This window comes from Lichtheimia ornata, assembly GCF_029851405.1.
Source record: "Lichtheimia ornata isolate CBS 291.66 chromosome Unknown scaffold00035, whole genome shotgun sequence".
In the NCBI taxonomy this organism is placed as follows: domain Eukaryota; kingdom Fungi; phylum Mucoromycota; class Mucoromycetes; order Mucorales; family Lichtheimiaceae; genus Lichtheimia; species Lichtheimia ornata.
In genome coordinates this window covers 261,231-288,029 of record NW_026695355.1, presented here as the reverse complement: position 1 = coordinate 288,029, position 26,799 = coordinate 261,231, and the positions used below count along the sequence as shown (strand labels likewise).

At 44.0% G+C, this 26,799-nt stretch overlaps 12 protein-coding genes across 12 annotated transcripts; 6 read left to right on the top strand and 6 right to left on the bottom strand.

Annotated features, from left to right (window-relative positions):
• Nucleotides 1-468: 468 nt before the first annotated feature.
• O0I10_007362 (uncharacterized protein) lies at nucleotides 469-1,563 on the top strand (the record flags this gene model as incomplete). The annotated part of the gene is made up of 1 exon (XM_058487380.1): nucleotides 469-1,563. The coding sequence occupies one exon, from the start codon at nucleotides 469-471 to the stop codon at nucleotides 1,561-1,563; it is 1,095 nt and encodes a 364-aa protein (XP_058341941.1).
• A 296-nt stretch (nucleotides 1,564-1,859) lies between these two features.
• O0I10_007361 (aspartyl/glutamyl-tRNA(Asn/Gln) amidotransferase, A subunit) lies at nucleotides 1,860-3,946 on the top strand (the record flags this gene model as incomplete). Its single annotated transcript, XM_058487379.1, has 9 exons — nucleotides 1,860-1,910; nucleotides 1,980-2,118; nucleotides 2,179-2,277; nucleotides 2,343-2,439; nucleotides 2,507-2,647; nucleotides 2,712-2,887; nucleotides 2,954-3,286; nucleotides 3,347-3,470; nucleotides 3,526-3,946. 9 exons carry the CDS (start codon nucleotides 1,860-1,862, stop codon nucleotides 3,944-3,946), a joined length of 1,581 nt encoding a protein of 526 aa, XP_058341940.1.
• An 82-nt stretch (nucleotides 3,947-4,028) lies between these two features.
• Nucleotides 4,029-4,477, top strand: O0I10_007360 (uncharacterized protein; the record flags this gene model as incomplete). The annotated part of the gene is made up of 3 exons (XM_058487378.1): nucleotides 4,029-4,096; nucleotides 4,160-4,298; nucleotides 4,358-4,477. The coding sequence occupies 3 exons, from the start codon at nucleotides 4,029-4,031 to the stop codon at nucleotides 4,475-4,477; spliced, it is 327 nt and encodes a 108-aa protein (XP_058341939.1).
• A 93-nt stretch (nucleotides 4,478-4,570) lies between these two features.
• On the bottom strand, nucleotides 4,571-5,571 carry O0I10_007359 (uncharacterized protein; the record flags this gene model as incomplete). The annotated part of the gene is made up of 3 exons (XM_058487377.1): nucleotides 4,571-4,992; nucleotides 5,048-5,392; nucleotides 5,448-5,571. 3 exons carry the CDS (start codon nucleotides 5,569-5,571, stop codon nucleotides 4,571-4,573), a joined length of 891 nt encoding a protein of 296 aa, XP_058341938.1.
• Nucleotides 5,572-5,895: 324 nt separating this feature from the next.
• O0I10_007358 (uncharacterized protein) lies at nucleotides 5,896-9,482 on the bottom strand (the record flags this gene model as incomplete). Its single annotated transcript, XM_058487376.1, has 12 exons — nucleotides 5,896-6,177; nucleotides 6,230-6,620; nucleotides 6,680-6,856; nucleotides 6,915-7,018; nucleotides 7,082-7,479; nucleotides 7,537-7,669; nucleotides 7,726-7,802; nucleotides 7,879-8,061; nucleotides 8,128-8,673; nucleotides 8,734-9,024; nucleotides 9,092-9,404; nucleotides 9,474-9,482. The coding sequence occupies 12 exons, from the start codon at nucleotides 9,480-9,482 to the stop codon at nucleotides 5,896-5,898; spliced, it is 2,904 nt and encodes a 967-aa protein (XP_058341937.1).
• Nucleotides 9,483-9,751: 269 nt separating this feature from the next.
• Nucleotides 9,752-11,478, bottom strand: O0I10_007357 (uncharacterized protein; the record flags this gene model as incomplete). The annotated part of the gene is made up of 5 exons (XM_058487375.1): nucleotides 9,752-10,324; nucleotides 10,381-10,632; nucleotides 10,700-10,949; nucleotides 11,021-11,227; nucleotides 11,300-11,478. 5 exons carry the CDS (start codon nucleotides 11,476-11,478, stop codon nucleotides 9,752-9,754), a joined length of 1,461 nt encoding a protein of 486 aa, XP_058341936.1.
• Nucleotides 11,479-11,859: 381 nt separating this feature from the next.
• Nucleotides 11,860-12,804, bottom strand: O0I10_007356 (uncharacterized protein; the record flags this gene model as incomplete). The annotated part of the gene is made up of 4 exons (XM_058487374.1): nucleotides 11,860-12,096; nucleotides 12,152-12,277; nucleotides 12,503-12,585; nucleotides 12,663-12,804. The coding sequence occupies 4 exons, from the start codon at nucleotides 12,802-12,804 to the stop codon at nucleotides 11,860-11,862; spliced, it is 588 nt and encodes a 195-aa protein (XP_058341935.1).
• Nucleotides 12,805-15,594: 2,790 nt separating this feature from the next.
• On the top strand, nucleotides 15,595-16,487 carry O0I10_007355 (uncharacterized protein; the record flags this gene model as incomplete). The annotated part of the gene is made up of 5 exons (XM_058487373.1): nucleotides 15,595-15,867; nucleotides 15,999-16,097; nucleotides 16,167-16,217; nucleotides 16,282-16,337; nucleotides 16,409-16,487. 5 exons carry the CDS (start codon nucleotides 15,595-15,597, stop codon nucleotides 16,485-16,487), a joined length of 558 nt encoding a protein of 185 aa, XP_058341934.1.
• Nucleotides 16,488-16,928: 441 nt separating this feature from the next.
• O0I10_007354 (uncharacterized protein) lies at nucleotides 16,929-19,028 on the top strand (the record flags this gene model as incomplete). Its single annotated transcript, XM_058487372.1, has 2 exons — nucleotides 16,929-17,451; nucleotides 17,515-19,028. 2 exons carry the CDS (start codon nucleotides 16,929-16,931, stop codon nucleotides 19,026-19,028), a joined length of 2,037 nt encoding a protein of 678 aa, XP_058341933.1.
• A 161-nt stretch (nucleotides 19,029-19,189) lies between these two features.
• Nucleotides 19,190-19,751, top strand: O0I10_007353 (uncharacterized protein; the record flags this gene model as incomplete). The annotated part of the gene is made up of 3 exons (XM_058487371.1): nucleotides 19,190-19,214; nucleotides 19,282-19,466; nucleotides 19,527-19,751. The coding sequence occupies 3 exons, from the start codon at nucleotides 19,190-19,192 to the stop codon at nucleotides 19,749-19,751; spliced, it is 435 nt and encodes a 144-aa protein (XP_058341932.1).
• A 247-nt stretch (nucleotides 19,752-19,998) lies between these two features.
• On the bottom strand, nucleotides 19,999-21,682 carry O0I10_007352 (pyruvate dehydrogenase (acetyl-transferring) E1 component, alpha subunit; the record flags this gene model as incomplete). The annotated part of the gene is made up of 5 exons (XM_058487370.1): nucleotides 19,999-20,419; nucleotides 20,470-20,566; nucleotides 20,637-21,000; nucleotides 21,099-21,335; nucleotides 21,395-21,682. 5 exons carry the CDS (start codon nucleotides 21,680-21,682, stop codon nucleotides 19,999-20,001), a joined length of 1,407 nt encoding a protein of 468 aa, XP_058341931.1.
• A 431-nt stretch (nucleotides 21,683-22,113) lies between these two features.
• On the bottom strand, nucleotides 22,114-25,187 carry O0I10_007351 (uncharacterized protein; the record flags this gene model as incomplete). The annotated part of the gene is made up of 3 exons (XM_058487369.1): nucleotides 22,114-23,384; nucleotides 23,452-24,822; nucleotides 24,875-25,187. The coding sequence occupies 3 exons, from the start codon at nucleotides 25,185-25,187 to the stop codon at nucleotides 22,114-22,116; spliced, it is 2,955 nt and encodes a 984-aa protein (XP_058341930.1).
• Between the last annotated feature and the right edge of the window lie 1,612 nt (nucleotides 25,188-26,799).

Sequence of the window (26,799 nt, the reverse complement as noted above, 5' to 3'; positions counted from 1 at the left end):
CACGATCCCTTTCATTGTACGTTTACATGGGGCAGCTTGAATGTTGAGGAAGAGATGTGTAACGGGGGGAGGATAGATGTTTGATTGTATTATGACAGTGAGACGCCATTTTACTTCTATAAGGAGAATAAGCTCTCTTTGACAAGGGCAGAAACACAAATTTATTACAATGACAGATACGTGTTTTTGGGGAATTAATATGAAACAGCGATAGATGCAGAGTATATCAATGCATAGAAGCACCCCTTATTCTCCATAAAGAATACAATAACGTTTGCAATCAAGGAAGATGACTAGTTCTTTTACTACCCCAATTCCTATTATACCGAGAAAGGCTCATCTATATTCCATCAAAGGGCAATTTGGCTGTGGTGATACTATTTTTGTGGTAAGGAATAAGTAAGCGGCCCGCGAAATAGTGGTCGCATCCTCGAGCTACCTCTCCTCTTTCACTCCATCTGCAAAACCATGGGACCTGAATCGGATCAAGATCTACCGAGCGAGCTCTTGGACAAACTTCGAAATCTCGAGCTTGAGCTTGAAGATGGCGACATTACGCAAAAGGGGTTTGAGAAAAAGAAAGCAACCTTGTTACAGCAATACGCGCCTAGTGACGACCACCGACGGTCAACAGGAAGTACAAGTACCCATGACGACCAACAGCAGCGACAAGCAGAGGATGCTCAAGCGTTAGAAGATCTTGGACCTGAACCAAGTGCAGCAGATGTGGTTGATTTTTTGGATTATTTGCCTTCGCCCACACATTCACCTCCCAAACATGATAATCAAGGAGCCGCTTTTATGGAACAAAATCATCGTCAACTCCAACAAGCACCGGCTCACCAAGCAACTACACCTGTGCCATCATCACAGCCCATTCCTCCTCAACAGCAGCAACAATATTATCAGTATCAACAACAAACACAATGGCAACAAGGTCAACAACATCCTCAAATGGCACCACAGCCCATGTATACTCAAGGTGGAGGTCAACAGCAGCAGCAGTATTATGCTCATCATCCAGCTGGTATGGCAACTTCTCCTCGTCCAACTCGTGCTTATGATCCAAGAATGCCACCTCCATCATCACGACCACCACCACCACCACCACAAGTAACTTATCAAGGTGTTCCACCACAAACAACGGCAGCTATGCGGCATCCCGGCATGTATTCGGTGCCTCAACAAAGACCTCATCCGTCATCTTATAGACCTGCACCACCACCACAATCATCAGGAACACCTCCTCCTTTTGCTCAACAACAAAGACCCATGTATACATCACGGCCTATGCATCCACCTCCACAACAATCGCCAAGGCCTGTTTATAGAACAGGTCAACCACCACCCATAAGACAACAACAAGCACCACCACCACAATTGTATAGACCTCCTCCTGTTTCGCAGCCACAAATGATGGTACAAGGTCGTACATCGTCTCTTGATGCTCGTGCAAGTCCGCGACCTGCGTACAATAACTATGCTCGTCCACCACCCCATCATCATCAACATGTTCCTCCACCTCGCAATATACCACCACCACCAGAAGGATGGAGGGGCTAAAAGCGATCATCTCTCTCTCTCTCATCATCATCATACTAATAAAGAGTATATAATCAACAATGATATTATAATGAGATTGAGCGAGTAGGTTAATTAGAAAGCTCATTTCACCCGTTCATCCGTTGATTGCACGTGTAGCACCATTTTAACTTTTTGCGGGATTGTGGCGAGTGAGTGAGTGGGGGAGTAGTAGTGCTCGGTTCAGCTGCAATTGTTACTATCTTTATACATACACACATTCACACAGCTGCTATTCTATCCCGCACCTTCCGAGAACACAACGTCAGTTACTACATATGCTATCACGATCCAACCTTGTCACTCGTTTCAAACGACCACTGATTCAGGTATGTATGTGTGTGTGAAGGGAACATGGCAACATGGACGATAACCATTGAATGGGGTGTGTGATGCAGGGTAGACAACTGTCAAGTTGGCATGACGCTCTCGACAAGATCAATAGCCATAATGAGGATATCAACGCGTTCGTTGCTGTGGAAGATAAACAACTATTGGAACAGCTCGGCAAAGACACAACTACACGTCAAACACAAGGTAACCAAAAATGCCTTGGATTTGCTACTAATGCCACTGCTAACAGCCAAAGTCTTTCAGGCACCTCACTGGGACCATTGGATGGTGCCCCTATTGGTATCAAGGATAATTTCTGTACGAGTCGTTTGGAAACTACATGTGGATCTCGTGTTTTGGAAGGTAGGGAAATGGGGCATGTCATCATGCAAGCGTCAACGTTGATGATAATAATTTTTACGATCAAGGCTTTACATCACCTTACGAGGCAACCGTTGTCAAGCATCTGAACAAGGCGGGTGCTATCATCATGGGAAAAACAAACATGGATGAATTTGGCATGGGGTAAGTAGGACAATGATGTTATATATATATGCAATAATGTCTAAATGATAACACTACTACGCTATAGAGCAGCCAATGTCTTTAGCCATTATGGTGCAGTGATCAACCCACATGACAAGGATGCATCAAGCCCATTAGGGAAAAGGCGTGTGGCGGGTGGAAGCTCCGGTGGTAGTGCAGCTGCTGTGGCTGCTGGCATGTGTGTAGCGTAAGTGTGTGTCTATATACATTTGGATCACCCTATTCCCATATACCAATCCTTTCTATTCTAGTGCATTGGGCTCGGATACAGGTGGATCCGTTAGGTTACCAGCCTCTTATTGTGGTGTTGTTGGATATAAACCATCGTATGGTCGATGCTCACGCTATGGTCTGGTCAGCTATGCCAACTCACTCGACACTGTTGGTATCCTTGCCAAAGATGTGGGATATGCCTCCAGAGTTTATGGTAATCCATTTTCTTCTTTTTTCCATGTATATTTATTGTGTCACTGATTTTTTCAATGTGGTACAGATGCCATATCCATGTACGATGAAAAGGATCCAACTTGTATGCCTGACAAGTTTAGAAGACGTGTGGATGAACAAGATCAAGCATTGGCGGGTCGATGGGCCACCGATGATCTTTCAGGACTTGTGGTTGGCATCCCTCAAGAATACTATGTCGATCCCATTTCACAAACCGTGGTTGATATTTGGCGTAACGGTATCCAACATCTTCGTGAACGTGGTGCCACCATCGTCCCAATTTCACTTCCACACACACGATTTGCATTGCCTGCCTATTTCACTATTGCTCTTGGAGAAGCAAGCTCCAATCTGGCACGATTTGATGGCGTAGAATATGGCAAGTACCTTTTATTTTAGAAAACGAAAAGGGGATTCTGATACATGTGCATACATATAGGTCGTCGAAGCAAAGCACAAGCAGATCCAGAGGATAACTTTTTATACGCTGATACACGCGCTGAAGGCTTTGGTTCGGAAGTGAAACGACGTATCATGTTGGGTACCCATATTTTAACCGCTGGGTAAGGCTTTCAAAAGAGAAAAGCGTTGCTAGGCAACTAACTTAGTGCCTTATAGAACATATGAAAAGAACTTTTTACCTGCTCAAAAAGCACGGCGTCTTATCCAACAAGATTTTGATAATGTATTCTCATTGAACAATCCTCTACACCAACATTCTCAAGGAGCAACATCGGGCGTGCACGTGATTTTGGTGCCAAGTGCTACTTCTGAACCACCAAGGATTGAAGATTGTGTACCAGAGTCTGATCAACAAGAGCAAGATGGTATCGACAAACACAACAGCGCTGTGGAAACCTATGTGAATGACGTGTTGACCATTCCAGCCAGTTTAGCGGGTCTCCCTGCTATCAGTGTGCCTGTGGGTAAAGGACAAGATGGTTTTCCAGTGGGGTTGCAGTTACTTGGACAATATGGTTATGATAGATTTATTCTAAGAATGGCAGACATCCTAAGTAGAGCTGAACAAGACCAATAAAACGACTTTACAATGCTGCTGGATTTTAAGGAAGCCGCTAGAAATTCGCTGTATAATCTTTGCTCCTTTCACTTTCAACACAATGTCGGTCTATGACAATGTGAGCAAAGGGTCCCTCAAATTCAAAGGAGGCGATGGGCCATCTATCAAGTAAGTTTCCAATAGTTGACTTGCGAGAACCTCTTCTCACCCAATGCTTCCCACCCATGACAGGAAAAAGAAAAAGAAATCCAAAAAGGACAAGGAAAAGCTCACCCGTGCGATCACGGAAGAAGGAGAATCACCTCAAAGAGTGCATATGATTGAAAAGACCGAGGCAGAAAAGAAGTTTGAGGAAACGCAACGGAAACGGGTAGGTTTGAATACTCCTTGGAATAGTGATGGATTGGATTTCTCATACACAAAGTATAGCAAATGGAGCGCATAGCTAAGGCTGCAGCCAAGTCCCACAAGGAAAAGGTTTCCGAGTTTAACAACAAGTTAGAACAGCTTAGCGAGCATTACGACATCCCCAAGGTCGGTCCTGGCTAACATGGCGAGCGTGTACTAGATCCTTCTTCTATTCCATCCACCCATTTTTCATATTACGAGCATAATACAACAATGAATTCATCATCTTTAATGTTACAAGTGGGCTTTGAGTGTGGTTTCTATGCTATCCGTAGCTGAGTGAATTTGCACCATCCATTGATTACACCATGCAACCGATAAATCAAACATAGTTTTGCTCCATTCATGGCCACAATTGGGTACAATGACAAATGCCCAATCACGTCCTTGTTTGCCGGTATGCGTCTTGGCAAGTCGATTCACAAGATCCAAATTGAATTTCCCAGGTACCAATTGATCCTTTGCACCACTCATCATAAGAAGTTTGGTGTTCTTGAGTCGGATATCCAGGTTGGCTGTTTTGGCATCCACCATATCACAGAATCGTCGAGGCAAGTGATCCTTTTCTGAAAGCGATGATTGTGACAATCGATCACGTAGCAAGCTCAAAAAGTCGGCAGTGCCTACAATTGGAATGGCAACGCTAATGCGGGGATCTACATGTTGTATGGTTAATAAACAATACGTGTAGTGGCATATAAACGCTTTTACCGGATGCAGCTGCTAAAAAGGTTGCATGACCACCCATCGAAAAGCCCATGACACCCCACACTTGGACACGGCTTTGTTCTTGTGGACCAAAGAGATAATCTTCAACCACGTCAATGAGTTGTGATACTGTACAGGCTGACGAATGATACATGGACCACATGTCTTGTGCATGCATTGGATTCTGGTGCTTGCCTTCCTTCCATGCAAAGTTGCTTTCTCGATGGATAAGGCGTCCTCCATGGTTTGGATGATCAAATGATATAGCAATCAAATGCCGTCTACCAGGTTCGTTGTCGTTAAGGGAGCAAAGAGCTTCACAAATAGGGTCCATGGCACTCATTTTCTCTAGAGGAGGGGAACCATAAGCCAATGCGCAAGTCCTCATTCTTGACATGCTTACGAAGTCGACCATGCATGGCGAACATGACGGCAACGGGACCTTGTCCACCTTTGTTCTTGTATTCTTCAAGGCCATACACTGTGAGTTGTAGACCAGCTACTGGTATCTGTTGCTTGGAAATCATGCTGACAAACGAAAAAGAGATACAATGCCCACGATTCCGATTAGCTGGTTTTGACAAGAACCCCAATGTTACACACACACAGAGAGAGCCCTTTTATGAAAGCTTGTATGCATCGACATATATAAACGAGCCCCACCTTCTCCTTCTCCATTTCACAAAGTGAGATAAGACCACGTTGTAGCTATAATCGACTATGTACTTTATTAATAAATGACTTTTGAAATAACAAAAGCTGGCTTGCTCATCACAGCATGACTACACTCATTCATTTCATCAACACGATCGAGTAAAGATAATACATGATGTAATATTGTGTGCAATCCTCTACCAACAAGGTTCGGCTGTAAAAGAGAATCCAATGAAATCTCCTTGCTCATTTGCTGATAATGGATTTTCAACGGGTGTCACTGTGGGTATCTCTTGTGTGAATTCTTTGTCAAAGTTGGATGTGTCAAGAGCGCCTTGCACTGTTGGAACAAAAGGTGGAGGAATACGTCGAGCCAACATGTCCTCCCAGTTGACATCATGGAAATAAATATGCCGCTTCACTTCAGAGGCATCTCCTGGGCTTGAACCAAGTCGTTGTTCCGGATCACGTGATAAAAGCTATGATGATGATAATAAGAATCATGGCTTGTATCCTCACATCACCTCTTACCTGCTCGCATATGGATCGAATCTTGGGATTGGTATGAGCAGGGAACCAAAGATCATCACCCAAAATAGCATCAAAGACATCATCATCATCTTCTCCCATAAAGGGCGATTGACTGAATGTCATTTGGTAAATCAACACGCCGTAGGCCCACCAATCCACTGAACGGCCATATCCTTCTTGAAGTAAAATCTCTGGTGCCATGGATTCCGGTGTACCACACAACGTATTCGTCCTTGATCGATACCACATGTCATCTTTGCACATGCCATAATCGGCCAGCTTGATATGGCCATCCTCACACAATAGCACATTCTCAAGTTTCAGATCACGATAAATAATGCCCAGCTTGTGGAAATGCTCCAGTGCCAACAAAACCTCGCATGCATAGAATCTATGGTATAAAATTTAGAGGCATGGTTTTGAAGGGTAACCATCTACATTGCTTCTTACTTGACTCTCCTATCCGAAAAGCGCTCACGTTGGATATGGCTCATCAAGTCGCCGCCACAAACATACTCCATGGCAAAGAATAGGTGATCCTCGGTTTGGAAACATGAATGCATATTCACCAAGAAAGGATGTCGATATCGACTGACAGTAACAAAGATACGCTTCTCAATTCGAATACTACAACAACAAGGGGTTAGATATCTAAGTACCACATAAGCAAAGTGCAATCACCTACCCATCAATACCAGCTGCATCCCCAATACCATCAACAACAGCTCGCTTCTTGAGTACTTTGATCGCATACAGGCGGCTGTCTTTACGATTGCGTGTTAAGATGACCTTAGAAAACGCACACATGTGAGCATGGATTCTCGAATAAATACACGCCTTTTTCCATTTTACCTTGCCAAAGCTGCCTCGTCCAATGACTCTGAGTAATGAAAAATCATCCAAGGAAACACGAGAACGAGCAGGTTCCATTGTCAAGTGTCCTTCCTCCTCATACAAAGAAGCATCCTTATTGTCAATGATGGTTGTTGTATCCATGGGTGATAGATTGCATGCTGAAAGACGTCTTTCAAGATGAGAAGGATCGGTGATAGATGCTTGGACGGATAAAGAATCCACCGTTTCCAAATCTGAAGTCTCTGGTTTTGAAGAAAACGTATCATCACGTTCAAGAGAATGCTGTTTCTTTGCTGCATGAATCTCAGCGAGCATCTGGTTGGCGGTATCAATCGATAATCCACATAAATCAGGTACGAGACGAACACAACGCGTATGACAAGTGACACCACAATCTAAAGAGAAGATAATTGTTATTATGGATCAACGTCGTATGTACACCAACATCTTACCCAAACATTTTTGTGTGCTGCGTGATCCCAAGGGTAAAACATGACCACAATGACAACACCATTTGGCTCCAATATTGGTGACTTGAGTAAACCGATGGGGTATACGATGATTAAGACTTTCCTCATCCGATTCCTAAAGATGCATCAATAAAAAAAACATGTCTTGCGTTGTTGCTCAAAGTTTCTTACCGTTGTCAAATGTGAAAGGCGAATACAGCGCGTGATGACCTTTGTGTAGCATTCCTTGTGACACATGTACCGACATCCTACCTCATTTTGAGTCCGTGCGCGTGGTGGTAGAGAGAGAGAGGAAGAAGAGACTAGGCAGAAAACAGAAAATACCTTCGCATTGAAATCCGCTGTTGACAAGGAAATCATTACACAATGCACATTTCATAATGTTGTAAAATCGCTGCTCCGCAAAATGATGGCCATTCAAATCAAATATCCTCTTCCCTTGTCGGTAACGAAGAGCACCTGCACGACCCAATCGATCTCGAGGGCGAAACCTTGCTGGTTGACGTACTTTTTTGATAGCGTGTGAGAATCCCCTTTCTCTCTGTTTTTGTTTTCCCACGGGGTGTTACTTACCAAAATTCATTCGTAGTGCGAGACCGCCACATGGCTCTACTTCAAACCATTCAATGATGGATGTTTGTGATGGATTTGTTGAAGTAGCGGTGGGTTTGTGACGAGGTGTATCAGGTGGTGATGGACGTGAAGCGGTTGAAGGAAGAGGATTGTTGTTGTTATTATCTGCTGATGGTGTTGATGGTTGTGCAAGCATCCAAGAACTGTTATCAAGGCGGTGGGGTCGTCGTTTACGTAATGCTTCCACAAGATCCGTGATTCTGATCCATAATACGCCAATCGGTACACGTCGCTTCTCACTTTCTTGGTCAAATATCTCGATTTCCAATTCTGATCCTTCTGATACATGCACTTCGCAATCTTCAAACCAATCCTCGTTGCGTGGACGTGTTTTATGAACGACTTGGCGGTCAATCTTGACACACACCACAGTAGCTGGTGACTTTATCACGCTTGTTGGCACATGGCTCAAGTCACGAGCCTGAAGGATCTTGAGCTGCAATAACCCAGATACGGGTTTCCGGATGGCAGGTTGAAGGTGATTCACTAGGCACAATTGCAAAAGGAAATGAGTTCAAGTGAAAGGAACCTATATAATAGACATACCGGCCATGCTGTCATTGCTACTCGTTTCATCTCCATCTTCATCATCAATATAAAGATCCTCATATTTTGCTAAAGCACGCTTCAAAAGTCGTACTTTTTCACTGGTGCATTGCATTTGCGTATGGATTTCGGTGCTCGGACGTCGAATGAACCCCTTTGTCGGAAGAATCGCATCAGCCATGCGTGTGTATCCTGCCAACAGCTTCTCTTCAACATTGAGCTTGTATTGAAGTTGATGCAACTTGAATGCTACTTTGTGTCGATGATAGGGCGTGCTGCTCGTAAGTAGATCTATCATTCACATACACACTTGTCAATGGGATAATCTCCTTTTTTTCCCCACCATGTCATGTCATACCCAAGATGGTCGTATATCGTCCAGAGATACGTTGATTGGTTTCTTCAATAGTAGCAACGGGTGTACTTGAAGAGCTTGCAATATCATTCGATGCTGGATGGGGTGGAGAAGGAGAAGGCGATACGGTTGACGGGGGAAAAGTGCGTGCCTGTAGTTCATGCTTAAAGTACTCGATACGCCGTTTGTAATCCTCGATATCAATATCACACTGCTCGATAGCTGCACGATCCCTGAGCATGGCACGCATCATTTGCGCCTTCTTTAGACACTGTTCATTGGTCTCGAGTCGATTCTGTAGGTCACGTATCTTGTCCTGGGGGTGGTGTAATGGGGAGGCAACGCATTAGCCATAGTCAAGGTAGTGATCGGATGTAACTTTTACCGTTGTCATGGTGTTGAAAGTGGGGCAATGGAGTGTCTAATCAAGTACAGTGCGTAGGATGCACCTTTCTTTTGGGATTCAATAAAAAAGCTTTCTCTCTTTGTGCAAGTGGAAAAGGATAACACAGTGGTGGTATTTTCTCATGTGATCCATTCTTGGGATATCGCATGCCTGTGCATTGTGTCACTGATTTGCCCCGTTTAGTCAAGGCTACGTTGGGATGCATATGTATCATAGCAACAACAATGAATGTACATTTATTATTAAAGGAAAAGAAATCATTGGTAAAAGTCTTCATCTTTGACAGCATTCTCATCTTCTTTGTATATCTTGATGGTCTTGTCAGCTTCACCAGTGATAAGTCGCAATCCCGTCCGATCAAATGAACTGGCAAAGATACCAGCTTCTGCATCCAATGAACCAGGTTGTACTGTTGTATCCATAGATTGAAATTGATATCCTGATCTCCAATCATGAAATCCAAGCGAGCCATTGTCACCACCAGAAAAGATAACACCATCTTGGTTCACCGATAATGTATTGATGATCGATTTACGGCCCTCGTAGTTTTGAATAAAGGTGCCTTCAGGACATTTCCATCCCTTGATATTGTCCGCACTTCCAGATACAAAACCAAACTCGGTAGGATGAATGGCAATCGATCGTACGCTCTTTTTGTGATGTGTAAGCACGCCCATCGTCTTGCCTGCTGCCAAATCCCATAATCGAATCGTCGAATCCATAGAACCAGTAATCACTTGTGGATCAGCTTCTTGACATTGCACTGTGGATACTGTGCTCGTATGTCCAGTCAACACGTGCACGTTTTGCTTTGTTCGCATATCCCAAACCTAGATACTTTTATGTTAATCCCTATGTGTCTCAACACCCCAACCATGTTACTTACTCTTGCAGTAGCATCACGACCACTAGTGACAAGGACATCGAGTGTAGGATGCAAACTCAAAGAATAGACGCCCGACAAATGACCATGGTATTGACGAATGACCTTATTTTGTTCCAAATCCCAGCATTTGACCATCTTGTCTTCACCGCATGAAAATAAGTATGGGTGTCGTGGAGACACAGCGAGACCACGCACTGTGCTAATATGACCCGTAAGCGATAACTTGAGTGTGCCTGATGCAAGATCCCAGATCTATTGAAAATCATCCATGAGTATGTATAAACATCCATATATAAAAGTTCCCACTCCAATCGCCTACCTTGATTGTACGATCACCAGCACCGGTTGCAAACCATTTGTTGCCAGGTTCCACTGTCACAGCACGCACCCATCCCAAATGTCCACTGATCACTCGCATCAACTTCCATGGTGCATGCCATACGGGTCGAATTGTCTTTGCACGTGCACGACGCACAAGTGAGCCACCACCACCAGGCGCATCACCAAAGATTTCAGATACTGTGTCCTTGGATCTCAATGCAACAATACCCATATTGGTCTTCTCATCTCTATATACATATAAAATGCCATCAATACCAAAACACGCGTCATCCCTCCCTCCCTCCCTTTGATATCATACGTTGCCGTTGCCTTCTTCTCTGGAATCGTATCGATAAGCTGTTTAACTGCTGAACTGCCACCTTCTTCTTCTGGTACTTCCTCGATAGTCGTCTTTTTTGCTTGTCTCGCTTTTTGTGCTTCCTTTTGTTGCTTGATCAGCACCTCGGGTAACGTGCGTACACTGTCATATTCATCGTGGATCTTGCTAGTCAATTTGATGCGTTGGCTATGGAAGGATAAAGAGTCGTACGGTCAACAATGGCACAATGGAAACAGGCGATCTCGCTTTCACCCCCACCTGTTGGTCTCATCCATGGCAGCTTGGCCATAAGTGTTGCCGAATAAAAGTCTGGTCTTTTTGGCTGATCCCGTCAACAAGGCATCGATGTTGTTCTCTGGTGTAGTTGGTGCATTCTCCATTTCCACATCTTGTGTTGTGTCGGCAGCTCGTTTTGCTGGTACTGCTGCTGCTACCATGTTGTGTTGATCGTGGTGGTGAAAGAGAAAGATAGAGAGAGAGAGGTGGAGTTGAGTGAACGAAAAATCACAGCCTTCAAATCCCAGACCCGCTGAATGATGCGCGAGACCATACCTATCATCTTCATCTTGCATATCCCCTTTCTCTTCCTCTATAAGCATTGTTCATCCATGATACAATAAACATAATGATGGGTCTCCCATAATGAGCAATGGTTTACTAGGCGTTACAAATATTGAGTATGAAAAGAAAGAAGGGGAGGATTGGGGGGGGGAGAGTATTGAGGAGGGTTGTTGTTGTTGGATCAATAATATGGAGGGACTTGGTGTCGTTGTAGAGCAGGATGAATGATGTTCGTGTGTGTGTGATATGGTTAAATATTAGAGGATAATGCAGCAAGAGTCCTTATCAGGATTGGCAGTGGTTTGTTGTTTTGCCTTTCTGTCACGGATTTGACGCATGAGAGTGGTATACACTTGCTCGACATTTTGTCTGGTCTTGGCCGAAGTTTCAATGTATGGGCAATTCCATTCGCTAGCTAGTGCAGATGCTTCGCTACCAGGTACCTTGCGCAGATGTGCCAAGTCGACCTTATTACCCACTAGAACAAAGGGCACCTATTGAAACAATGAGCAAAGTGTATATATAGAGCTTGGTAAACAATCAACGTACCGTTTCATCGTCTAATACACGCAAGATTTGATCACGAAATTCTTGAGTATGCTCCAACGATTCGTGCTCACATACAGAGAACACGCACATGAATCCTTCACCAGAGCGATAATAGTTGTCTCGAATCTACGTATCGATGGTGATTAGCTAAATGGTAGTCATAGCAACAGTATCCATGTCTTGCCCTCTGCCGATAACAACCAAATCGTTTCCCCTTGTCCCCTTTTTCCCTCTCAGCACATCTTCACCTATCACTCGGCACTCCCACATCCCCTTAAAACAACAACAACAACAGCAAAGAGGATGGTGTATGTGGTGTTGTTATTGTGTTGATGTCTTTGGAAAACTTACTGCTGCATATTCCTCCTGACCCGCTGTATCGAGAATATCAATCTGGCAGTCTTGGTTATCGAGCACCACTTTCTTACGGTATGCTATATACGATCGTGTCAGAGTGTCATCATGTCGAGATTCTCCGGGGAGCTGCATTAGGTGTGTGTTGTAAACTTACAGTCGGCTTTGGTAGGATCGTACTCCTCGACGAAATCGCCATACATGTACTGCAATGTCAATGCTGATTTGCCGACACCACCAGAGCCAACCATGATGACCTTGTGTAGGGGCAATGTTTGTTTTGCTTTAGTCTTTGCCATGGACACGAGTTTACAAGGAAAAAGAAAAAGAGACAAAGAGAGAGAAAGCAAGAAGAGCAAGAGAGAGGGAAATGGGTGCAGCAGTAACCCCCATTCGAAAATCCGACGACTTAATTCTGTGTTGCCATCGTTTCTTGTATCTCTTCTATCCTCAGGTTGTACCTGAACCTTCAATATTAGCCTTCTTTTATTGATATTGCCCCCATCATTTCATCCGTATCTATTCTAAAGAGTAATAAACAAATGAGAAATATGACATTCCCAAATAATAAATAGGATGCATGCATAACAAGTAGTGAGTGCATGTAATCAACATCACCATGCAGCTGGATCGGCGGCCGATGTTTGCACGTGCGTTTGGTTTCACCAACAAAAATCACAGACTCAACAAACCTACACACTCACCCATCACATGTGGCAAAGCATTGACAACAACCACACACACACACACACACACACACATGGGGTCACGGATTTGGGGGTGGGGGTTGAAGTGGGAGGAACAAAGGACATATGCAGGCACACGTCAACCTCATTACGCATGGTTGGTATCTACGTGCTTCGCAATACTAAACACCTGGATACATTTCTTACATCATCATGATGTTCTCATTCGTGACGGTAAACTTACAAAACGTGTATAACCATCTTGGATGCTTTATCGGCCAACGTCGGTCGATCGAGATCAGAGCATTTATTGGATACGTGTAGCAGCACACACACAGCAGGATTTCCAAAGCTATCGATGCATTCCGAGTCTACACATGTCATCTCGCTATAGGCTGTTTCCTCGATGAATGGATCTTGATCACCTTTCTTCTTGTCGTTTCCCTTCTTGTCATTTCCTTAACACACCTTGATCCATAAAGTTTGTTTTAGAAAGATCATAAGCAATGAAACATGTCAATCAATGCATCGGCTGTGGCGCATGTATACAGGAATGAAAGTAATTTAAAGTTGCCGGGTGTGTGATAATAATGATGACGCATACAATAAATCCCTACATGTTGTCTCGAATCAAATGTTGTCATTATTCCTTCATCGTCATTGTACGGGTGATAAGGTCACATTACCCAATCACCAGGTCCTCGCATATTTACTAAATCGGTCAAATTCTCCAGCAACGTTAGTAGCAATGATTGAAACATCGATTTGTCATCGTTTATTTTTGAGGATGATCATGTGGGGGTATGTGTATGTATAGGAGGAAGATCCTCACACCATCATGTTATTGCTTTGATCTGTATGCTGCGTGCGGGGGTATACAACAATGAAATTATGGACCATTGACCACTTGCATGTTGGTAAAAGGGTCTCAAATGTTAATTGCCACGAGCCATCGAGTGCAGAAATGATTAATCATTAAGCCATACTTGGTTTACTTTCCTGTACCTAGCCTCTGTGATACGCTCCTTACATGCAAGTTTTGGCGTATGAGCTCTTGGAAAGGGTGATCAGCATCAAGATTCAAGGCATGCAAACCAATAGGGTAAATTTCCATTGTCGTCGGGTGGTGCGTAAGCAAGAGAGAGCGAGATGCCTAATAATGCTAACGTGAAACTAAGAACCGATGCAACCTCTTGTCATGTTGCATCAGAGAGAGAAGATTTCTTTTATTCTTAAAGCTAAAATCTCTCGGTCGAGACCCTATAACAAGTACATACATGTGTGCATGTATCTACATTAGATGGGTGGATCGTACCATAATATGGGTATAGGCCGCTGGCAGCATGTTGAACATTTTTTGTTAATTAATTTATTTAGAAATCTTTATCAACACACCTTTTTGCATAAGCTCTTTATGATGGTCATTGTTCATGTTACCAACGAATACGATCAGGTGCACTACGTGCTGGCATGATCCTTTTTAGCATCATTGAAAGAGAAAATGATGGTCATGATAATCCCTCATTTCATGCATTTGGATGTGCGGGCATGTGTTTTGGCCCTGCGTGCGTACCTGTTACCAGCGACGATAATATATGCATGTGCTTTGGCGTATACACTTCCAAGAGCGGAAGATGTCATGTATGTAACAACCAGGTTCCCCTAAACTTGCTGACGGGATCATTTTGAGGGATCGAATGGGAGCAAACGAGAAAGCCACGTACTGCAGCTTTCATGTAAGTTGGCGCTAAATGAGTACAAGATACTCCTTGTTCTACTCACCAGAATCGAAAGAAGGGATGAGCATCCTGCGTCTTTTTATCCCACTGATCTCATAAACAAAACAGCATGTCGATCATCCATCGTCAAGAATGCAAGGCATAAGCAACTTGATGCACATACCATTTGACGATACGCTGCTTTGTTTTGGGGGTAGTAGTTTCAAAGCGTAGTATCGGGAGCAATGGCAACGGTGTTCATTTGATCCTTGATCATTACCATTATTACGCGTACGTATCAAATCACATCATTGGACCTTGCCACATGGCAAGGTTACACCCGAAGCGTCATGCGTTGCAAAAGGCAGGTCAAATTTTGAATCCTCAGCACCATCCAACCAGAAATTTGGGAGTGCGGTAGAGGATGATGATGATCCATGTTTATGCAGCAAACTGTCGTCACGACGACGTCGTCCCACAATCACGGGTTGTAGAGATGGCACAATGTGCTTCATGCAACATCTACAATACCACATACATATACGCAATGGTAACACATATATAAATACCTTGATCATCTCACGCACAAGACTCCTTTTTTCCATCTTCTCTACTACTACCATCTCTTCTTTTTATCCAACGTAGCACATTTCTTTGAGACTTTTACCTCATCAACGTCGTGGGCATGTTACCAAACTTTGTTCAATTTCTTCTTGTCATCTCGACAGCTCTTTTTCCAGTGGTATGGACCTTGCCATTGTTGAACCTGGAAAAACTTTTGGGATCCTCGGGTGGTTTATTGAAGGCAAACGGCGTATTGCCAACAAATCCTGATGAAGTGCTTGCTACACACAACCATTTCAGAGAAATCCATGGGTCGCCTCCTCTCACGTGGGATGATAAGCTGGCCGCGTTTGCGCTTGAATGGTCCAACGAGTGCGTTCTAAAGCATAGCGGGGTAAGTTTGGCGTCATTTCACATCATTGATGAGAATCATGGATGCATGTGACAGTAATATTCAGACGCATTGCATATGCTCCTTCCTATCCAATCATCCTTTCACCAACACATTCCATCATTATGATCTAGGGTCCATACGGCGAAAACATTGCAAAAGGACCAACCACATGGAAGGAATCGATTACGGATTGGTATAATGAGCAATCCCAATATGATTTTTCCAATCCCGTGAGTATTGTGTGTGTGTATGATACGCTGGGCACGTATAACTAAATGCAAGCTTTTTTTGGATTATAGGGATGGACCGAGGAGACTGGACATTTTAGCCAGCTAATCTGGAAATCTACGGTGAGATGCCATCATTGATTGCCCCTTGCATAGACATGTGTACTCATAATTAAGGTGTAAATAGTCCACAGTCGGCTGTGGTGCAGTGTATTGTCCGAATCTTGGTGGCAACTATTACACGTAAGCCCTTTCTCTCAAGCTGCATCCTATTTGGGTATTAACCTTTTACAATGCTTGCATATCTTCTTTAGGTGCGAGTATTTTCCTCGAGGAAACATCCTTAGCTCAACAGCCGATCAGGGCAAATACTTTGCACAAAATGTGAATTAATGCTGCTGCTGCTGCTGGTTGATGATAATACACGTGCATCTAGACCTTGTCCCTCCCTCTCCTTCCTTTCTACATCTACCTTTGTTTCCCTTCCTTCAGGTGTACTTTTAGTCTACCACCACCGCCATCACCACTCTAAACCTTATTTTGTAACCTAGTCAATGTAATAATGAAAACGAGCTGTGCTTGATTTTATCATTCTAGTAGTAGTTGCCATGGTGATGTTGTTATTGGAGGAGGGATGACGGACAAAAAGAGGGCAGATGGTAACAAGTGGTTGAGATGCCAAGTGTATGTACGTTATAGGAAAGGATGGACAAGGGCAGTAATCAGGGGTAGTAGTGTTGTTGTTATATATGTGGGGAAATACATCCACACGCATACATATAAACGCGTGCAAAGAGAGGATGTGGTGCAACACCCAAGCTGCGTTGTGACACAATGTCGTCTGTGGTCATCCCTCATTTCATGGTTCGTTTTCCAAAAGCATCTGGCATCCGTTTGGAGACGTCGACGTCGACAACGACAACTGAAAAGCAAAAGCAACGCACAAAATCAATCATTGCTCGTATCGCTGCTTCTCTCGTATCCTCCACAAAACACAACCACTCCTCAACGACACAACAATGCCCTTCCCATTGCAACAACAAAAAGCAGCTCCTTACCGATCCAGTCCATGCTTTGCCGTATGACATTGTCTGCCTGATCCTTGACCAATTGGCACTACGCGATCTCTTGTGTTGTCTCAATGTCAGCTCTTTATGGTCCGATTGCATAATACAATGGCCCCATCTGTGGAATCGACTTGTGGAAGAATTGCCTACCTTTGACAGAACGTTTGCCAATGCAGTGCTAAGAGATACCACCACGACCACGTTTCGCTTGACAGGACCAGCCAAATCGGATATGACAGAAGGGCTTTTGCAGTTGCTACGCTACGTAGGCACACGGTGTGAGCGATTGAGTAGGTTTACAACATAGGCAAGGGCTACAAGTCAGCTGACATGTTCATCATTTACTGCTTTAGCATTCGATCATTTGAATCTTTCCTATCAACCTCAATTGATGAGCCATATCTTTGCAAGGAATACAAGGTTACAGACATTGACACTACTCGATTGCTCTATGGACGTTCGCCAATTGCATGATCTGTTTGAGACGGCAGGACCACATCTTAAGCAGCTCATGCTTCGGGAGATGCAATGGACCACCATCCCTTCTTGTTCCTTTGATCACCATGAGAACAACGACCATCATCAGCGTTCGGCATTATTATCTGATCAACATCACCCATTTCTAAAACGAGAGCGATTATGGTGCCGATCCTTAATGAGGAGCAATAGCAAAACAGGAGCATGCTACTACGCGCTTACAAGGCTGAGATTATCATTTATTGCTCATGGATCACCCACAGTGGGATACCGGCGATCGGCCGATGATGGGGGTTATTGCGATTCCACATTACAACAGCTCCTTGGCAAGGCATTGATGCGATGCGTGCACCTGGAATACCTGCAGTTGGATGTGCGAGATCCATGTAATCATGCATTACTTGTACAACAAGCAATTAAAACAAGTCGGCGTCTCACTCATTGCATTGTCTCCCCTGATTGCGACATTCCACGTGACACTGTGCTGGCGTGCTGGCACAATGACGCTATTACTACTACTACAACAACAACATCGACGACTCGTTCAGTGCAACAAGGCTTGAAAGTATTGGTGATGACGGCTGGAAAAAGTGGACGTATTGGATGTCAAAGTGGGAAATCGATTCTTGCAAAGACACATCGAACACTTGAACTGATGTATCTTCATTATGATGATTTGGTGGTAACGGCGGCTGCCCTGGTGGCGACCCCTTCCCATTGTTTCAAGGATGGCTTTCCTTTTCTCAGAGAATTACGCCTATCAACTGAAGAACGATTATGGGGAAGCAACAACCATGCATATAATAACAGCAGCAGTAGCGGCCATAGCAGCATGATTCAATACGGCTCTTCAGATATCATATCATCATCCACACCAACACTCAATCCCAATGGCGGTGGTGGCAATAGCAGCAACAACAACAATAACAACAACAACAGCAACAGCAGCAATCGAAGGTTGACCATTGAGAAGGCATTAGCGTTGATGCTTGCACAATGTCCAGCACTGCAAGTCTTTATTCTTGAATACACGCTTGGATGGCAATCGGGTGGATTGGAGGAGGGAATCAGTGATCCATTAAGAATCGATCAAGAAGGATTACTTGCTATGGCCAAAGGATGTCCACAATTACGACACGTTGAGCTGATGGGACAATACTTTCTACCGGTGTGGGGTCTCTTGCAATTTAGCAAAGTGGGTGGTAATCAATTGGAGCGTATCAAGCTTTCCTTTGCAGATCGTATGACAGATCAAGACTTTGTGGAGATGACGGTGAATATGCCACGCTTACGATGGATCGATTATCGCACAGAAAGTAGACGACCTCTTGACGTACCACAAGCCAATGCTCTCTTGCATCAACGAGGAGGTGCCGTACGTTTAGTGTAATGGATCACATGATGCATTAATAAATGGCTTGTCATTTTCATTCATGCTTCTTTCTTTTTCGGAACATAATCAAACGTGGTTACTACTCAGCGCTTCTCTCTCTCTCTCTCTCTCTCTCTCTCTCTCTCTCTCTCTCTTTACACTACTTTTATTCTTGTCCAATGCGTCAAAAGGAGATCAGGCAAGGTATTCAATTGGGATCGCATGGAGACATGGCATGCATTGCTGACCTTTTTCCTTTTCCCATGCATAGCTTTCAATGCTGCGGACACAGTGGGTGCGGGACTCTTGGATAGCGAAGCGACTTGCACAGCACTCGAGCTCCTTCAACTGCCAATATTGGATAAGGCTTTGATTGAGGATATGGTGACATCTGAAGGAGTAGAAGGCTATGTGGATATGGATGGCTTCAAATCGATTGTACAAGAACTAGTGAATGTGAGTACACATATTGGAGAAGCTGTGGATGTAAAAGCTCATCCATCATCCCTCAAATAGAGCTCGTCATCTTCCTCATCGCAACAAAAGATTCAAGACGCTTATCGCTTGCTGGCCGATGATAGTGGTGTCATTACTTTGGAAAGCCTACGCGATGCAAGTCAACAAGAAGACTGGTCCTTGCGAGAACTTAAGGAAATGATGAATGAAGCTGATACCAACCATGATGGAATAATCGACATGCAAGAATTCAAACGTGTATGGCATCGTGCTGGAATGTCTTGATGGGATCATATGGATGGGCTTTATGAATGGACCTTATCAGCAGGATGGCTGGCGGCTGTCAAATGCCCATTACATGTACTACCACCACCACCACCATTGGCTACTACCCTGTACTTTACTGCCATAGATAAGAATCACATTTTGTACTAGTGTTTATTTGGATAGCATCAATGAAACATTTAGACCATAAAGATTTGGATATAGCAATTCACGACATGATGTTTGATATCGGCATGGAGAGGGATATTTAGTAAAAGTAGTGAGATTCCTCAGGGACACGACCACGAATACTCTTGGGCTCGGTGCCTCTAACGTATACTTCGGTGCAAAATTCACCCACATCAGGTTCGGTGGATGCTTCAGCCTCTTTGGCTGCTTGGTCAACAAGCTTGCGAGATTCCTTGTCAATAGCCTTGATCTCAGCTTCGGTGGCAATATTCAAATCAATCAAACGCTTCTTCATGTTCATAAGGGGATCAGATGTAGAGCGCATTTGTTGGATTTCATCACGTGTGCGGTAAGTTGTGCCAGGATCAGACATGGAATGGCCACCATAACGGTAAGTTGTCAACTCCATAACCAATGGGCCTTTACCCGAAATGGTCCATTCCTTGGCCCATTCGGATGCACGGAAGACTGCCAAGGCATCCATGCCATCAACGCGAGCGCTATGAAAGGTTTTAGATTGACGTTAAAAAATGCATATCAAGTTTCTTACCCAGGGATGTAACCAGCACGCTTGTGGTATTCAGTGGATGCCGAAGCACGGTTAGCAGCTGTACCCATGCCATACTTGTTATTCTCGCAAATGAACACTGTATATGATCATGTCGCATCATCAATAAAAAAGGCATCATTGTGAGAGAGAAAGATGGACTACTTTACCACAAGGGAGGTCCCACAATTTAGCCATGTTATAGGACTCAAAGACTTGACCTTGGTTGGCAGCACCATCACCGTACAAGGCAAACGTCGTTGTCTTGTTACCAAGGTACTGTTGAGCAAATGCAATGCCTGCACCTAGTGGTACTTGAGCACCAACGACACCGTTGCCACCATAAAAAGCGGGAGCAAACATGTGCATAGATCCACCTTTGCCCTTGGAAATACCATCACGACGTCCCATCAACTCAGCGAGGATGCTCACAAGGCTACCTCCACGCATGTATGTGAATCCATGGCAACGGTATGCGGTAATAAGCTGATCTTGAGGTGTCAGGGCTGCTTCAATACCTACAGCTACTGCTTCCTGATTTATCGTCAAAGATAAGACCACATGTCAGCTTCCATTGGTTTCTATTCATAAGGTCATTCGGAGGAGTATACACGTTTGCTCTATTACTGTACCTGACCAGTAGCCAAGTGGCAAAAGCCACGGATCTTTTTGGCCTTGTACAAGGCATCAGCAGTCATTTCCAATCGTCGTGTAATGCTCATATTGGTATACATTTCGACAAGCTTGTCACTGCTTATCTCAATATCAAGACTTGGTCGCTCGCAATTGTACATTTCAAACGACGTCTCAGGAAGCGTAATGTTGACAACATTGGAGCTGGCAGAAGGTGTTGTCGAGAAAAAGGATCGCTACATCATAAAGGTTAACAAGAGGCTCTATTATGAATGCATTAAAAAGTGATGCTTACTGCTACTGGTGAGAGTGCTGTCGCTTTGGGAAACGAATTACGCACAAGCGATTGCGACACGAGCAAAGAAAGCATGTCAACGATATATGGGTTAAAGAAGGAGGAGGAGGAGGAAGAAGAGTAAAGAAACGAGGAGAAAGTGTATGATGAAACGGCCGCATTTTGAAGGTTTAGTGATACGTGTATGGGGTGGATGATCTTTGATCCAGCATTGGTATTAATTTGTGAGTGAGTATATGCAAAACATACATGAGACGGGTCCTCCAGGGAAATCTCGGGAATGTGCATTTTGTGCTACCCCATCATTATCCATGGACCACGTCAAAAGAAATGAAAGGACGGGACATAAAATGATGGGAGTCTGTGCACCAGCAGCTTGTACGCGCAGGAATTGATGGCATTATTGAAGACCCGTCAAATGACTTCAATGGGCGTGTAATAGTAGAATGCGATATCCTTTGATGGGTTATACCTTGTATATGTGCGTTTACCCCCAAGATGAATGAGGACAAGGAATGGATGATCGGAAAAGTTCGCCATGAGAAGCATCTGAGCTTTTCCCAACTTGGTGAATGAACATTGTCACAACTAAAGTTACCATTAGACTTCTCTGCCGGGAGCTTTCGGAAGCTAAACATGTCCCACAAAATGATGGTAGAACAAAGGATCTATTATATACATACAAAACACATAACCTATAACACCATCTATCTTGTTGTTTATGCTTCTGGACTAATATTTGCGCTACTATAGCTGCTCAAAAGATCCAAAAGCTCGTCATCCTTTTCAGGCGCCTTGAGCACAGGGGAATCCATTTGTGATACGTTGATGGGTCGTGGCAATACGTCCTCAGGCACTTGCACATTGGTAGATACATAGATGTATTTGATAGGCTGAACAATGGTCTCTGGTGGCACTTCTTTGGGTTTGCCTTTGCCTTTGTTTTTGATGGTGTTGAAGGTGGGATTTGAAAAAGGACACAATAAATCATCCGCTCTAAAGCGGCCAGGGCTACGAGGGCATGTTGAAATTTGTGGGTGTAGCTTGATGGCATCTTGTGTTAAACCTTCCATTGTGGTACGACGTCCCCATAAATCAAGCACAGGAAGGGTATCATAGGTTGGCAAACGATGATTTGGCAGTTGAGCAAGCATAACATCGGTTTCCATAAGGGGTACTTGGAAGTCTCGTAATTCCTCTTCAGTGCGTGTGCCTTCCTTAATGTGCTGTCCAATCTCAAGATGGTTGGTTGAAAAGGATGTCCAATCCTCAAAATTGGGATATAGCATAACATACGCACGTAGATACGCCATCTCAATGTAAAACTTCTTCCATGAAAAGTGCCAAGTCTCCGAACGGCTTTCTGGTACGGTAATATTGTATACCTTTTTTGGCTTTGCAACTCGCTCCATGATGTATTCATGGAACTCACGCCAATGTTCAGGGAAGTATACGGCTCCCCAGCTGCAAGGTAATGTTGTCACGTAGGGAGAATTTGGTCCTGGATATGGCAACGAGCTGCTAGTGATAATGTCTTCTGGATTAAACGCGTGTCGACCATCCATGTAGACCGGCACGTTTCGTGGTGTGTATAAGCTTACGCCAAACATGGACATGTCTCGATTGTGTGGGTCATAGCGATATTTTAGCACTGTGTACTTTGTCCATACGTAAAACAAGGGCGAGACTTCAATATCATCTTCAAGTAAAACAGCGTAGTTGTCATTGCTGGAAGGATACCATGATTCCGTAATGGCTGAAATAAGACCACCTTTCCTTGAGCGATGGCGTACGGTCTTGGTACCATATGACCATGCATATTCATTTACCATGTGCCGGGTGGTAAGGTCCGCTGATTGTTCCATGTAGATCTTGAGTTGCACCTTATCATTGAAATACAAAGATCGGGATAGCGCTTGTAAAAGACGTGCCAGTGAATGTGATCGCCGATCCGTAATAACAATAAGCTCCACATCAATGTCGTTCCAACCTATAATAAGCATGGGTGGGAAAATTAGCAAGGTCAAATTCATGCATCTTTATGCAAATGCTCTTACGTTGTAAGGCCACCACAGGCAAATCCGAAATCCACAATGCATTGGAAACCTGCTCTTCAGGCAAAGCAATTGGTGTGATGCCTTTGTTACGAGACAATGAGTGAAGAGCTTGAAGTTGTCGATCATCATCATGAGACACGTGAAATAGCAAATGTGGATTAAGCACATCGATGACGCGTATCATTTCCCAAGTCGGCTGAATTTGCTTGTTGTTGTCAACGTCATCCATAATCGTATGCATAATGATGGAAGTATCTCCGGCCAAACAAGATGTGGTAGGCCATTCAAATTGACCAAGCAGGTCGCCCATGACGACCACGTGCAACTGGGTTTGGCGATGTTGATCACTGTGATGCATACGGCAAAGCAAGGGGTGAAGTGCCACAAGGTCCTTTGCATGTCTCGCCATAAACACAGCACGGTGGGCATCATAATTGATCATCATGGTACGCTGTCGTTGATCAAGAGCTGTCAAACTCGTATGCCTTTGTAAAACATGTTTCCATGAAATGTCCTTTTCGTATGCAGCAACGACTTCAGGGCAATAATCTACGTGCATTGCCAATTGAAAGGCGGGATCGGGATGCGTAGGTATAACGATAGAAGGTACTTGTGCATCATGCAGGAGATGTTGTGATAGATAAAATGACCACGGACCACCATCGCCACTCTTTTGGTCGACATGGGGTTCAAGATGCTGCAACCATGTACGCTTTAAGAACCATGCACCTTGTAGCATATCCACTGGTTGGGTCACATTTGGTAATTCATTGAATGCATGTGGTAAACATAGCAACTGTTGGTGTTGTCGTGCATTGTTGCTGTCTTTGGTGGATGGTGGATGCAACATGTTGGATGGAAGAAGGACGCCATGGAAACCAAGGGAAGCACCGCTATATTCTTTTGTGTGTGCCAAATTATGCATAAATTCGAGATGCCGTGTGCCAGGTCGTGCATGGATGTCAAGCATCCAAACCCAATCCGAATCGATTGAATGGCGTAAAAAGCTGATAAAACTAGCATGGTCATCCGGTGATTGCTGATCATGCGAAACAACTTGAATAACGGTCGAAGTAGTGATAATGTGAGCATAATGCCTTGCAATAGCTCTCGCTTGGTCGACCATGGTTGATGGCGTCACAAGTACAACAGCATCTGGAACATGGCTTTGGCGAACCAATGCATCGAGCTGTTCAGCTGTGTGCTCATGAAGGTGTATAACAGCTGTCACTGATGATGATGATACACCATTGGAAGGGGTGCTTGATATCAAACTTTCAAGACCTGCAAGGTCGTGGCCTTCAAGTGTGTATGTTTGTAATCCTTCAAGGAAGCTTGTTGATTTTCTACCATCCCGTATCCACCCACCATCTAAATTTTATTTTTAGCATGTGCTTATTTAACATCCTCACTATAGCCATACCTTGTTGCCAGGTGCTGAATTGTGATACGCTATAGCTACTTGGTGGTGGTGGCGATGCTTTAATCCATTGAGAAGGTTTTGTGGTCGCTGATGCAGAGGTTGAGCTCCTTGTGTGTTGGTGGAAAAAGAACAAGCAGGTACTAAATACAAACACCACTGACAGCAACACAAGGGTAATTTGTTTGAAGGCTCGCCTTTTCATGAACAATGACACCAGCTTGTGATGCCATGGCCTTGAATCCGCCAAGTATCGTTCCTGAGAGCTTTTGGAAGAGCTCAATGGCTGTGTTGGTGATAATGAGCGATCTTGCATGCGTATAGGAAAGTATTGAAAGAAAAGAGAAAAAAAGGAAAGGAGGGAAAGCAAGTAATGGGACTGCACAGATCAACGAGGCTTTTTACGTGTGCTCCTGCTTTTGGCAAATTGTAGAGGTTGGTGCCGTTCTGTGTAACTTCTTGTGGATCCCGACATTGACATGGGCGAAACACCCATTACACAAGACGTTGTGATTGGATGATGTCGTCTATATATAAGCATTGTGAGTGCAAGAACAAGGAGTACATAATGTGCATCGCCTGGAGCTCTTAGGGGTAAAGGTATCAGAATGGTTGGCTTTAAAGAGGACCGCAGAGTACAAGCATCATTGCTTACTACCACCACGTAATACGTGTGTTCCAGACCACAAGCCGCATATCATTTCATCTTGATGATTGCCGTGGCGAAGTAGTAGTAACACTAACAAGTAAATCTGGGAAACGTCGATCTGCGTTACAAGCAGATGATGATTACTGAAATGCTTTATTGTGCACATATACCGACAATTGCAACATTTCTTGCCCTTTGCGGCTAATTTTCTTCACTCGTTTTGGTTTGTTTATTCTTCCTTACGCTGTTTGTGCCGCGTGATTCTCTTGCTGCAGGTGGCTGCATAATGAGGGGGTCACAACAAACCTTGCAAGTAGCAACCAACCATACACCTTTATGCAAGAAAGCACGAGGGTCTCAAGCTGCAAATGTCATATCCAACGCCTTTTGCAATGTGGTACTGTACACCATCACAGCTTCACAAATGGCCATGGTAGTAGTGTGCCACTCGCTATAAGCAGCAATGTTGGATCGACTCAGCTCGACCCCGACCTCGTCAATCTTTCTCGCCAATTCCGATTATCCTAAACAAAGGTGCAGCATGAGGATGCTTTTTCAGCAACATGGCTTATAATGCAGGCAGAATGCCTTGTGAAAAAAAGTAGCCTTGACGTAGCCTTTTCTATAATGTTGTGCTTCACTCGCTGCAACATGAAAACTTGACAACGCACCATATCTCCTTGGTTGATTACTGCTGCAACTATTACCCTTTCTTATTAACCCTGTGACCATGAAAGGATAATGGGAGTAATAATGTATCCCGAATGAATGACTCTGTTACAATATGCCATAAGGAGACTCAAGTGCTTATTAAATGTCAACCACGCAAGCAATTTAAATGCCTTGTTCAATCCCTAATTGTGAAAGCACTTACTACGTGAATTACATGAAGGTCAATTTTCAATCCATTGTCCTCGGCTTGACCAACATAGCCTCAAATTGGTACCTTTAATGTATCGGGGACCGATAACTTGGTAGCACTGTGGTCATTTGCTGGCCGGCCCGTGAGCGGAAGTGGCCTTAAGTATATGGAGAACTATGCGTATGACCGAGTCTGTGGATTCAAATTATGCTTTCTAATTTGAAGATGAAACAAACAGCCATAGTAGCATGCAGCTTTGCTCTTTATGACGGCCACAGTCATTATTTGATGCCGTGATTGTAATAGTTTATTGTATAGCAGCTTGCAGTTAAGAGGCGGATGGAGACGTAGCATCCTTATTAAGGAACAAAGAAATAAATCCCCCCTCACCTATACGAGGTGTGTTGGAGGTGGGGT